This window comes from Anabrus simplex, chromosome 3 (assembly GCF_040414725.1).
Source record: "Anabrus simplex isolate iqAnaSimp1 chromosome 3, ASM4041472v1, whole genome shotgun sequence".
In the NCBI taxonomy this organism is placed as follows: domain Eukaryota; kingdom Metazoa; phylum Arthropoda; class Insecta; order Orthoptera; family Tettigoniidae; genus Anabrus; species Anabrus simplex.
The window spans coordinates 385,142,538-385,155,912 of record NC_090267.1 but is presented as its reverse complement, the minus strand read 5'-3'; the positions used below and the strand labels follow the sequence as shown (position 1 = coordinate 385,155,912).

At 35.7% G+C, this 13,375-nt stretch overlaps 1 protein-coding gene across 1 annotated transcript in view; it reads left to right on the top strand.

Moving 5' to 3' along the window:
- msps (msps cytoskeleton-associated protein 5) overlaps positions 1–13,375 on the top strand; it is a 414,143-nt gene that overhangs the window by 331,206 nt on the left and 69,562 nt on the right. The window contains exon 28 of the mRNA XM_068226728.1: positions 7,534–7,721. Within this exon, the coding sequence (XP_068082829.1) occupies positions 7,534–7,721 (188 nt within the window). The remainder of the gene's footprint in view (positions 1–7,533; positions 7,722–13,375) is intronic.

The window sequence follows — 13,375 nt, the reverse complement described above, 5'->3', positions numbered from 1 at the left end:
TAAATACAGTACACGCACAAAGGAAAGCGATCTCTGCCCCTACGACAGAATGAGTCGTCATTCCCATCACTGAAAGACATTTAAAATGTGATGATGGAATATTCCGTCATGGCGACTGAGGAAACCATGCGGCTATGACGATTTATTCCGTCATTACCGCTTGAAAGGTTAACGTTCGTTCCTACTCTGGAATACTGTAGGAGAGTTTTTATTTTTAAAATCAATTCTACAAAGTTGTAACATGTTGGAATAACCTCCAATTCAAGTCAGTGTCTAGATCCAGAGTAATAGTTAGGGACCTGAAAATTTAGGATATACAGTCGAATCCGGTTATAACGACTTCCAAGGTGCCGACAATTAACGGTCGTTATAGGAGACAGTCCCACAAGCCGTTTTTTGGTTGTTGCTAAAAAATGTCATATCTGTAAGTTTTACGCTGAACATTTAAATGGTTAATTAAAATTTCCAAAAATATAAGTGAAGTAAGTACTGTGTTTGCAATATATTTGTGCACTGGGACTGAGAGTAATTGTAAATTATAAAATAAAAAGTGAGGAAACAAGTAGCAACGATGTAGATTGATCGATAATGTCACACCCGGTCTAAGTGCATAAATGAGATGCTCTCTTTTTCTTTCCAAATCATAGAAAACTTTAAGTGTGATACACTCAATTTTTTCGCGACCCTGACGTTTGTTTTCCCAGTTTGTAATCACCAAATTATTTGTGGTTTTTCTCCAATATCAAACTCTTTTCCTTTCTAAACTAACTAAAACATATGTATATACCATACAAAGACAATGTTGTAGGAAAAATAATTATTATAACATTAAAATATATATAATAGCAAAAATTAAGGTTATGATAGTCTTGTTTTAGTTATCACATCTGTTTAATTTTATTTGGCTGAAGATGGCCACTGAGTGGCTGAAAGTAGTCCCAAGACTCATGTAATATAATTTACCTGATATATTGTATTGAAATGGTAGACCCTCTTGTCAGTATATCCTTATCGTTAAAAGTGATGTTGCAATAAACTGTTTCAGCTGTATTTTACTTTAAATTAGCATTTTTTCTTCCCTATTTAGCATTGTTTTTGGAAAGTTAGCTTCTATTTTTTCAGGATATTTTCAGACTATACAACTTCATTGGTGAACCATTTGTCTTGACTTTATTTTAGGCCTACAGAAGAATGAAGTATTTACATAACTCTGCCTTGCAACCTTTCAAGTTACACCTTCTGTCTGTAACCACTCTACTGTAGTACGATAAAACACGTTCACTCTCCACGTTGTTTGTTGATGTCTCAAATATATTTAATGAACTCTTGGCAAAATTTTCACGTTCATATCGAATCGCAGTCAAGGCACATACTACATCATACTTCTAATTTTGTTTTGACAAGATTCATTCATTGTTTTGAAAGAATCATAGCCACTCCTTATTTAATTATGTGGAATATTTGGAAAACCCAGAAGTTTTTGAATATCAATTTGTTTGTCACAGTTCAAAACAACGTGTCAAGGGTAAAATATCTGTGAATCTGTGCTGTGGCATGAAAGTTTTTGCAATTGTTATCACTAGCCTTTAATGTAGCAAGCTTGCTTCTAGCAGACTGGGCAGCTTTTACAAGCAAATCTTTACTTGTAGTACGTTCTAAGGCTGCGAGTTTAGCTAAGGCATCATCTGTCACTTCTGAATTACGTCCTTAAATTATGGCACTAAAATTAGCATCTGAGCTTTCAAGTTTAGGATAACAGCAGATGTCAGGTTGGATCTTGGGATACCTTCAACAGAGTGAGAAGTTCAACTAGTTCACTCTTTTAGAAAAATTATTTCTGAATAAATCCTATCTACATTTCTGTCTGTCAAGTCGCTGAAATGTAATACCATTGTTACTAACATCTCTCATGTGTGGTAGCTTATAAAAAAACTCAAAATCTTGAAAATAATTTGCTATAAACTAGCTGTTAATAGAGTAAGTACCAGCGATGGAAAAAATTTGCTGCGTTCCATTTTTTGACTTCAGAAATTGCAAGTAGTTATATTTGTGCTTCCTTGTGTTTAGGACGGCCAACTTTAGCATTGTTACATCTTGATTTAAATCAGACATACCTGTTGTCCAACAATTACGAAAACACAGCACGGGAACAGTTTGTACCATTTGCAGATTCAAGGTATTTCACTCCAGCAATGAATAATTTCTTCTTAATTGCTGTTGGCACTTGGAACAGTACAGCAAAATCACAGTGACTTATTCTGTGTGTGTTCGTATCACCCATTTATTTTATTTCCAACAAGATCTTCAGTTGTTGATTCCTTGTGATCGGATGCAACTTCTGAAAATAAAAGACGATTTGTGATAGCCATAGAAATCCAGTAAAATGTGTTTCATTAAATATACCATACCTTTCAGAGGTTACCATAAACAGGGCTCAAAACTATTAGCCACAAAAGCCAAGTGACAGAATTATCACAATATTTTCTCCTATAGTAAAATACATGGATGGGTTCTCTTAGGTATTATGACGTTGGATTGCCTACACATTTTTATAGGTTAAGCTACATCTTGTAAAGGTCTTGTAACCATTGAATGTAAGCTTAAGACTATAGAAGTTGGATTACCTTTGTTGTGTATAGGTTATATGAGCAAGAGAAATCAAAATGCAAATGTACTTATTTAAACCACACTTACTGGGCAAATATTTCTCACAAAGATTTGTCACGTTAGACAGCACCCCTTGACTTGAAAATTCAGCAGTCCATGCTCTTGTTTCATTTTCAAGTTTTTCTAAGGGAATATTTGCTTTTGCAAATACTTCAACAATTCTTTCCATGAAGTAGTCCTTATCATGTTTTCTTCGTTTGGCACCCTCTAGTCTTTCAATAAGAGGTTTGTATGGGTTCAGAAAGTGTTGCAAATCCTCATCGCCTCGCAACATGGTTTCTGGATGTAGTATGTTTCTGAATGTTGTTTTCTCCCACCCAGTGTGGCAGATATAATATTTTCAAAATGCTGTTGTAGAGTCAGTACAATGGAAGCCATGATTAGCATACTGCTGTGCCCTCTCATGACCAGTTACAGTAGTACGTCCCATTTTAGCAGAAAGCTTTGAACCTCTGTGGTTACTGCTCAAGCAGCAAGCCGCAAAATTTGCTGTCTAGTAAAGTCCATGTGTTCAAAAATCCACCAGTCACCACAGTGTGCCAAGGAAGTAATCAATCGTGTATCGTTTGCCAGTTCTCTGAATACTTAATAGATAGTCAAAAGTTTGTATCACTACGGAAATAGATTGTTACATAGACCAATATGCATAAAACGCTGCGAATCTGAGATGTGGTATCGCTAGTAATACCCAACCTACAAACAGTTTTTGCAACTAAACTAGCAGATTTAAATAATTTTGCTATAAAATCATGCTTATTTTGTATTTTTTGCATTTTGGTTCATAATTCACATTTTATCTCACTTTCATTTATGTGTAAAAATGATATTATTTCACATTAAAATTACCTTATTCTTAGATTTAGTATGAAATTCAAAAATTTGCATTTATTGCAAACACTGCCTTTTTTCCCCTTTATTTTTCAGGTCCCTGGTAATAGTGAGGTTGATTATGAGGTTGTCTCATTATTTATGAAAACTTGCTCTCTGCCCACTCTTCATAAGTTTTCTTATTTTCCTTCTATCATTCCATTATCCATTCTGGTGTTGGTTGTTATCATAGCTACCATTGGCTTGTTCATTATTCTAAAGAGTTTCATAGAATTTAGATTGAACCAGTCTCTTAGGTTGCCCAACCAGGAAGTTGTCCCTCTAACAGGTCCTATTTTACTATCTAGCAGCATGACTTTGAAGTCAATATTTTTCCCCATTCCTTATAAATTGGTAGAGCTTCCTATTTTTAATCTCTATAATCAACTGAGGTTGACATTGCATCCTATGAAGAATCTCCTCATTTGTGGTATGATTGGTCCCTGAAGTCTTCAAACTCCATCTGCACACCCACATTTAAAAAGCTTGGATCTTTAAAGCAATGGTAAATGTTAGTAATATTCAAATTGGAACTCAGGCAGAGCTTTTCATTATGTCTCAAGTAGTGGCTTTCTTGTCTTGGTAGCCTCTCAGTGTGTTATCAAATCTTTCACATTGTTCTGAAGTTTGTTTGGATGATTCTTATGCATACCTCTTCTGTCTTCAAAGGGCATGCCACATTTTATCTTGTCTTGGAGCATTTGCAGATGTTTGGAGCATTTGCAGATGTCTAGCAGTAATTCTATATATCGTGCATAAGGTTTATGGCACACCTGAATTCGTTCTGCATTTTTCCTTAAAAAGTGTCTGCATGAAATGGCACAATTGACCTCCCTGCGTTTATCTGCAATTTTAATACACGACGAAGCTAAATGTCGTGTTTGTGCATTGTAGTCTAAATTGTAGAATTCTTCAAACAGCATTCTGTTGTCCTCCAAACTCAGTGTTCTACATTGATATTTACATTTACAGGTAGCAATCTGTAAAGAGAGCAAGACAAATTTATTTGCATATACAGTATATATAATACATATAATACATTATACACGTATATAATAAGTTGGTAATAAAAGCTCCAATTACACATTAAAATATAAGACATATGAATCTCCCATTAAACACGTTGACTTTTTTCCATTGGCTTACAACGCTTTTGTGCCCACCTGTTCAGCATGTTTTTTCCCAGGCACTGGTTTGTTATTGTGGGCCAAATATGGTTGCCTCGAATTCTGCCTGTATTTCTTTTCATTCCTCTTCGATTTACTATATTTAATTTTGTGTTTTTGTTCCCTATTTATATCGTTGCACACACTAGGACTTAGCAACTCACGACGTTCCTCCTCCATTGATACGTTTGTGCACCCGCGCGACCCGTGGCAAAATTTAAACAAAAGAAACAAGGCGCTTAACATTCAAGTTTGCCAACATAACTTCCTATGTGCCTCACTCTGACCGCATACATCGTTTATGCACGGAAACACAGCATTCTAGAAAAGTGAGGGTTACGTTTTTGCCAGCAGGTATTCAATTATTCATGAAGTTCAAGCACAGTCTTTTCATTTGCTAGCTGCTTGATTCCATTCATGGCCGCAAGTAAAGGCTGACCTCATCTTTTGTACACCTTGAAATTCCAACAGTATCGTATTGTGGCCTAGCACACCTTGTAGGTCTGCAGTCCAAATCTAGCCCTCTTCAAGGGCTTAGACTGAACATAACCTAATGTGTTCGAAACTTCATGAGGATTTCTTCAATTGCTACTTTCTTACCAGGGGTTTAAACATTCCTAAATCTGTCTTTCTCAATTCACTCCTCTTCATTTCCTGAGAATCCATGGCCAAGTGGAGATATCTTCATATCATTGTACATCTCCTGAAGGGCATTGTACCTCCAAGTATTGGGGTTTCCTTTTGTCTAATTATTTTTGCTGTGTCGACTTCTTGACTCTATCAAAATATGAAAATTTAAATGGGCTTTCAACTTATCCAGTGACTAGGAGCCACTTATCTTCATCAAGCAACTTAATTTTTTGTGGGGTCATTCACAATACTATCGATAATTTTACTTTAGGCATTAGTTTCCTGGAAAATTTTCCCAGACACTATTTGTAAGGAAGTTACATGCGGCTTGATATTCAGTAAGATTATTGCCAAGGTTCCTCCTAATTATAGCATTTAGTTCCCTAAAAGCTGTACAAGCATTCCCTTAAGTTCAATGTGTTCAGATACTTGCAGTGTTTGGAGATCTCTTTATCTTTGCTCTTACTTCCAGGTGTCTAGTCCCTGTATTCTGATTTATTGTTGGATCTAACACTGTTATCTGAAACTTGTCAGTCATTGTCATTGTTGCTATTATAAGAAATAGACTATTTATTATTATTTATTGAACACACTGGTCATGACGTTTGTACCCGCCATTGAAAGGGAATGAATTAATAGAATTAGAGGAGCTTGCAGGTTCTAAGGTGTAGAGTGGGAACCATTAGTTACCTTAGTCCAAGTTACTTGAAACAAATATGAATTTGGCCTTCAGGTGACTAGAATGGAGTCTATTTTGTACATGAAGACAGCAGTTGTTATTTTCTGTTTATCTTAATAGTTTTAATCCTTCGCAGAATTTGGGTTTTGATGCCTGTGAAAAGTATCGCTATAAACGTTCGGGGATTAGTGAATGTGAAAGAACTGCTTATATGTCCCATCTTATTTTTAAAAATTTTATGACCACAGAGGATCACTTTAGTCAGTCCATTATCCAAGTCTCTTCACAAGACTGTGTTGCAAGTTTTTTTCTTGTGAGTGTGAAGCGGGTGTTTGTGCCTGGGATATTTTGTTTAATTTTATCTTATCTGTGGTGTCTCCTGGTGTAAGGCCAATGTCCTTCAGGTACTCTTATTTTTCTGATCCATTTGCCTCCTTTTTTTTTTTTGAGTCGAGATTATAGTGTTCCATTTGTTTCAAATCCTGCATTCTCATCTCTCCAAAGAATCCCAGTCTAGCAGTGTAGCATCAGTAACTGGTTCCAAATTTTTGTACACAACTTTTGATGCAGGTCCTCTCTTTCGATCTTATGGAGTCTGTCGGTCTTCGATTGGTCGTAAAGGTGAAAGAGGGTTCTGATTCATATCTTCGTTGCCGGGACGAAACCTCCTATGTGTTAATATTTTTGGAGATATACTGACCCGCAGCACATACATTATGAAGAGCGAGAATGCCTTGACAACTGTCACACAGTATTGCACCCTAGATGACAGAAACTTACCGGCCAAAGTTCTAAGCTAAAATATTTCACATAGGAGGTTTTGTCCCGGTAACGACGATATGTTGCTTCTGGTTTTATAACTGTGTCATAGTGTTCTAGTTTTGTGTGTGTGTGGGGAGGCTTTTTTGTGGATGTACCAGGCTAAATTTTGTATTTTAACTGGTTTGTTTGTTCTTATTTGGATCAGTTTTCTCGTTCAGGTTGTTTATCATATCTCCTAGATATTTGAGTTGGGTGACAATTTTGACTTAATTGCTGTTTAGGCTTATTTCTTTTAATGATGTGGTTTTTGGAACACTAGGAGAGTGACCGTGCGGTTAGGGTTGCGCAGCTGTGACCTTGTATCTGGGAGATAGTGGGCTCGAACCCCACTGTCGGCAGCCCTGAAGATGATTTTCTGTGGTTTCCCATATTCACACCAGCAAGTGCTGGGGCTATACCTTTATTAAGGCCATGGCCGTTTTCTTCCAACTCTTAGGTCTTTCCTATCCCATCGTTGTCATAAGACCTATCTGCGTTGGTGTGAGGTAAAGCAAATAGCAAAAAAAAAGTTTTTCAGAACATAATTTCTGTCTTTCCGAATGATATTTCAAGGACAGTTTTAGTTGCAACGTTTTGCAGTTCTGATATGTTATATGTCCCATATAGCATTAAAATTGTTCTATGATCTGTTGTTGTGTTTTGCAAAAATTCTAGTTTTTTAAATTGATCACATTGTTAAATCTTCAGTTTCTTTCTCTTCAGGTTTTCGAGCATCGAAATCTAGCTCTAAATGTCTCCAAGAGCGTGCTTGTGGACCTTATTGAGGAGCTTCTTATGCTACTTGTGGAACAGAGGCTCGATGATTTGGACAGTGGGAACTCTTATGTTCGAATTATCAATATTATGATGGTGCGAATTATTGAACGTTCTAATCCAACTTGTGTAATTTGGTAAGTGTTTTTGAGTTACCATTTCATTTTTAAATCACATAACTTGTACTCATCAGACGTAGATTAATGGTGAGATATGTCACACTGCATTATTTTTGAGTTGGGGAATCTTGGGGTATTTCTCAACGGTACAGACCCCTGTTTGCACTATTATGTACTGAATATAACAGGACTGAGGTGAAGTGGCACGATAACACTGTCATGAGAAAGGCAGCTTTGAAAATATGTCACCCGGAGTGTCATCTCTTGCTCAGTGTTACTAACAGTATGGGGTATAAACCCCCCAATGCCCAGACCGTAGAAATATCGCTTAGTGAAATAACATTAGCTTAAATGAGTGATCCTGTAGAAACTACAGGCTTGGCAATTTTTAGAAAAAATACATCCCATTAAATATACAGGTTTGGTATCGAGTGTGTGTTTAATATGTTTGTGGCTTTCATGTTTACGTCTCAGGACAAGAGTTTAACCATTCCAATATGGGTCATAGTGGGTTGAGTGACAAGGCAAAAGCCAGCAGAAATGGAAAAATATGTGCATCGTGCAGAATTTTCTTTCCATATTTCATGGAAACACTGTACTAAAATCCAGCTTTGAATTATTAATGCTACTAAAATAAGTAAAATAACTTTTAAATTATTTTCCAGGAAGAATGACTTTCAAAGCACAAAATAAGGAAGTAATTTAAAACAAAACTTAAATTATGTAAATATGAGTTTTCTCAAATACTGTGTGTAAAAACATGTACTAAAGGTGGAAATGTGCACAAATTTGGAAAATAAAGTGTATATACATACACTGTATATATGACAAAATTTTAACTTTAGCTAATGAAAAAACAAATATGTACTTACTGTGCATAGTCCTTTTCATCAGCTTAGTATTGTTCAGAAACATGCTTTAACTGTTCCCACACACATCTAGTGAATGTTCAGCTTACACAAACTTTGCGTATCATTTCGAGCATGCTACTTCATATCCCTGTCTAGTGGCTTCCTGTGCGTTATTCAACATCACACCTCACGTACAGACACAGAACGCGCTAACTCAGTTAACATTGAGAATGTTGAAGTATAAATAGTTCCCCATTCATGAAGATATTGTGCGATACTTGCTTCAACTTGGCTGAAGTCTTGCCGACTTGCCTGGAGAAGTTCCTAGAGTTTGACACTCAGCATTTTCAAGTCCAAGGTTGCTTGGGGGTCATTGTACATAATCACCTCCACAAAGCTCAATGCAAGTTAACAATCCCACTGCAAAACTTTACAATTTAATTTTTCTTGTGTTTCATGGTGCAAACTTAAACACATCAGATGTGCTTCTACTCTCCACAGTTGACAGTGGAAAGATTCCCCTGCAACTACAGTGAAAGAGCACAGTCAGTTCAGTATGTCTTGCAAGAATACCCAATGCATGCTATCTTGGGATCCTTGAATGAATTACTGGATGTTATTCTCAAGGCTCTATTTTGCTTAGAAAACGTGGACAATTGCTTATAGGTCTTTCTTTGTGTGTTCTGCTTCTGTTTTTCTTCTATGGATGTATTTATTTTCAGTTTATATGTATATTTGGGGTACATCAGATCATCACTTCTTAGTTGCTTGTGCTCTTTTCTTCTCCCAATAGTTCTTCATTCTAACTGATCTCCTCCTTTCCTCCTCTGATATCTGAATCTGTTTTCTGGTGTTCTTAACTTGGAACCTCTTAGGGCCTGTTCTACGACAGCCAGATAAAAGTGCGGTTTAAATTTATGTGGCAGTTTGCACATTTATCTGGAAGTTTGGTTGGAAACGTGTACTGCGACTTTTGTTTATGTGCAGTCTTGGGAGAATATTGTCGAGGTTAGCTATGCCGGAGTTGTAGAGGCAGTTAACAATCTTACCTGGGACTTCGCTCCTATCAGGGATGCTACTGTAAGAATCAGAATGGCTACTCATCAAGATGAATCTACATCTGCATGATGCTGTAAGATTTTTTTTGTTGCTTTACATCGCACCGATACAGTTAGGTCTTATGGCGACGATGGGACAGGAAAGGGCTAGGAGTGGTAAGGAAGCGGCTGTGGCCTTAATTAAGGTACAGCCCCAGCATTTGCCTGGTGAGAAAATCTATGTATATACAGTGTGTGTTTGTGTGTGTGTGTGTGTATATATATATATCCTAGAATCCTAGAATCCGTGCTGCAAAACTGAGGTCTGAACTACGAAAGGATTTAAAATTTTATATCTGTGCTTCCACAATTCAAAAGTTTTTATATATGAATGGGTATCATTCTAGAAATGCCAGGCTAAAACCTTTAATTACCTCAGCAAATAGGAAGAAATCAAAATCAAAAGGAATGCCAACAAAATACTGAATGTGTACTAAAATCAGTGGGGAATGAAAGTATAACTGGACTGTACGAATACTTTTTATGAGTCTGAAATCATGGTATTTTCCTTTATTTATGTATTATTGACAGTGACGTCTATCAATTTTATGTTTTATGATGTATGTACCTTTACACAGTGTACAGAAAGCTAACCTATTGATGTTATAAAACGTACACTACAATAAGTGTACTAAGTAGTTTTCTTTCAGTTTTAAGTGTACGAATACTTTTTACTATGACTGTATTTATAAAGTACGTCATGCTTCCTGACCAGCTATCGCAGAATTCTTAAGAATTTCCCAAGCTAGTGAGTTGTTGCTACAGACTATATGAGTTGCACACAAGCAATTTAATACAAGCCTCATTCGTTAGAGCAACATCGTCTCCGTCTAAGCAGTTTTTCGTTGGTTCGAATCCCAATAGTGTAACTTTTTTATTTTTTTTTTACCTTCTAAATGTTAGTCGGTAGGGTACTAGAGGTGATAGTACACATTTCCTAATCATCCTAATCATTTTTTTTTTAATATATAAAAAAAAAAGAATGCGTGTCACAAGCGTGGGTTCTATTCCAAATCTATCTGCGACGTATGGAGTAAAGGTATACGACGTTGTTCATAGCGATTCACCCATCGAATGAGGATGTTAAGGAGGTTATATTTCTCTGACTTCATAACAACTTGCTACTACGTATTTACACTAAAGTGAGATAAATGCCTGCCGCTTGCTATTCTCACATTGTATTGAAAAGAAAGAAACTAACTACTTATACAATGAGCAAACAATAAATTGAATTAATACTAAAATTAATGATCCTACGCTGCATCAGTGGCATTAATTACGAATATAAACTTTTACTTTCATCGTAACGCGCATCCTCGCAAATAGTACTAGACAAAAAATTTACATAACCTGAATCTTAACTTTTGCGTCCAGGTTACATTTTCAGTCTTTGTATTTTCTACAACAGTTTCAGTTTCGTTATATAGTTAAAATTAATTATGATTTCTTTGTATGTGTAGATTTGTCCTAATTCTGTTTTTGACCTGAACTTCCACATTATAGCTTAAGAGTCTGATATTGGATTCTAGTAATAGAATTTCATAAGGAATAGAGCTAAACAAACGAAAACACCAGAGATCAGTATACCATTGTGCTAAATTTCACTATATTTTCAGTAACCTTATTACCAACCCAATAAAAATGTTGCTACATCTTCCGCATTACAATACCGTCGCTAAAATCTGTTCGTAGTACGCAAGAAAATATTTAATTTTTAGGTTACAAAACTGCAGCCTATGTATCTGGCTGTTTACCTGACAGTCGTAGTACAGGCCCTTAGTTTTATTTATTTATTTATTTATTTATTTATTTATTTATTTATTTATTTATTTATTTATTTATTTATTTATTTATTTATTTATTTATTTATTTATTTATTTATTTATTTATTTATTTATTTATTTATTTATTTATTTATTTATTTATTTATTTATTTATTTATTTATTTATTTATTTATTTATTTATTTATTTATTTATTTATTTATTTATTTATTTATTTATTTATTTATTTATTTATTTTGAACGTGGCTCTTTGCCCTCTTACACTTAACCTCATACAAGTTTTTTAGATTTTTAGTGTACTGATTTGAAATATAATGGAATCCTAATCAATTACAGTTAATGGAAAGAAAACATGTAAGTTAATAAGTAAACTATAATACAATTAAAATTAGAATTAAGAAAGCATATACATAGGGAGTAAACTATAACAGAACAATATCAGAAATTGACTACCGTACCTAAGTAGCTTAAAGCAAAACATTTTAACTATTGAATATGAGGCAAAATGAAATGATCTGAATATTACTATGTTACAATCTGTTTTTACTAAGAACTGTGTTAATAACGTGGTATGTTACAATCTCTAATCTTTGGAACAAATGTATAATCTTAAGTGAGCAGTTTAAATGTAGACGGGATAACGTAAGATATATTTAGGTACATTCATGTCATCTGTATGTACTCTGGAGTAATTTACAGCAGACTGTTTTAAATGTGCTAGATGATGAGTTTTTAGTATCTACCTTAATGCCTTAACCCCTCAGCGTCGCAGCCGTTTAAAGAGCTTCCTATCCCGCGGCCGGATGAGATTTCAACTACGCGCGACTGAAATACATTGATTCACTTAAAGCGTTACTACTAGTATAAGAGTGGCCCGATATTCACGAAATTTGGAATTCCTTATGGTAGAACTATGTACATGAAGATAATTACATAATTGTTTCACATTTCCTTAGTAATTTAGTTCCGTGTGATGGAGTTCGAAGCACTCTTCGAGACAGAGACCCAAGGCACACTCCTGGCAGCAGTACACCGATGTCTTCTTTTCACCGTTTTTTGAACTCGCGATACAACGTCTCTGAGGTTTGGATTTCTCACTCTTGGGTGCTAATTTCCTGATAAAACGTATTTCCTGCAACCTTGGAACTGTATTACCTGATGCGCGCCGGCCTTGAATATTTCGTTTCCCGCCCGAGAAGCGTATTTTGTACTACGTAAACAAACCCTCCATTGGCTGAAACTGATAAGATAACTGCTCAATGTTTGTCCCTGTGACTTGTCTAAATATTATTGGAGAATCTAGGAATCATTATTCACTGTTGAAAGCTTCCCTTTGACCTGTATGCGTATCTATAGCCTCCTACACGAAATTTCCAAGTACTGGTTCTTCCTCATCGTCACTCTCATCATTTACCACTGATACATCATCTATTTCATTATCACTACTGCTAATACTGCCACTACTACTTCCGACTAAACTTTCATTTGAATTATACAATATTTCAAGCACGCTACACTCAGCACGAGCTAGCCATTGAGCGCGGTGCATCACACAAGCTGATGAAGCTGCAGCGGGACCGAAAGCGGCAGGACGAAACTGAATGAGGGGAATAACATTTATGACGAATCCAAACAACTCGATACATATTTCAGATTAAAAGGTCGATACATCGTCTTTCAAACGAGATATATACCATGCACAACTGCTTCTCGTGTCGTACGACAGAAAGCAGCACTAACTGATGCCTATACAGAGTACTCGTAGAGAGTTACGAAAAGACTACAAGCTGAGAAATAAAGACAAATATAATAAATAAACCGCACTCTTAATACAAAATTAGAGCAAAGAACATCACACGAAAAGACAAACTTCTCAGATCATCATTTCTTTATTTTATTCTGTGGGAAAGAATGAAGCAAACGGACTATTAAAAAAGCAGG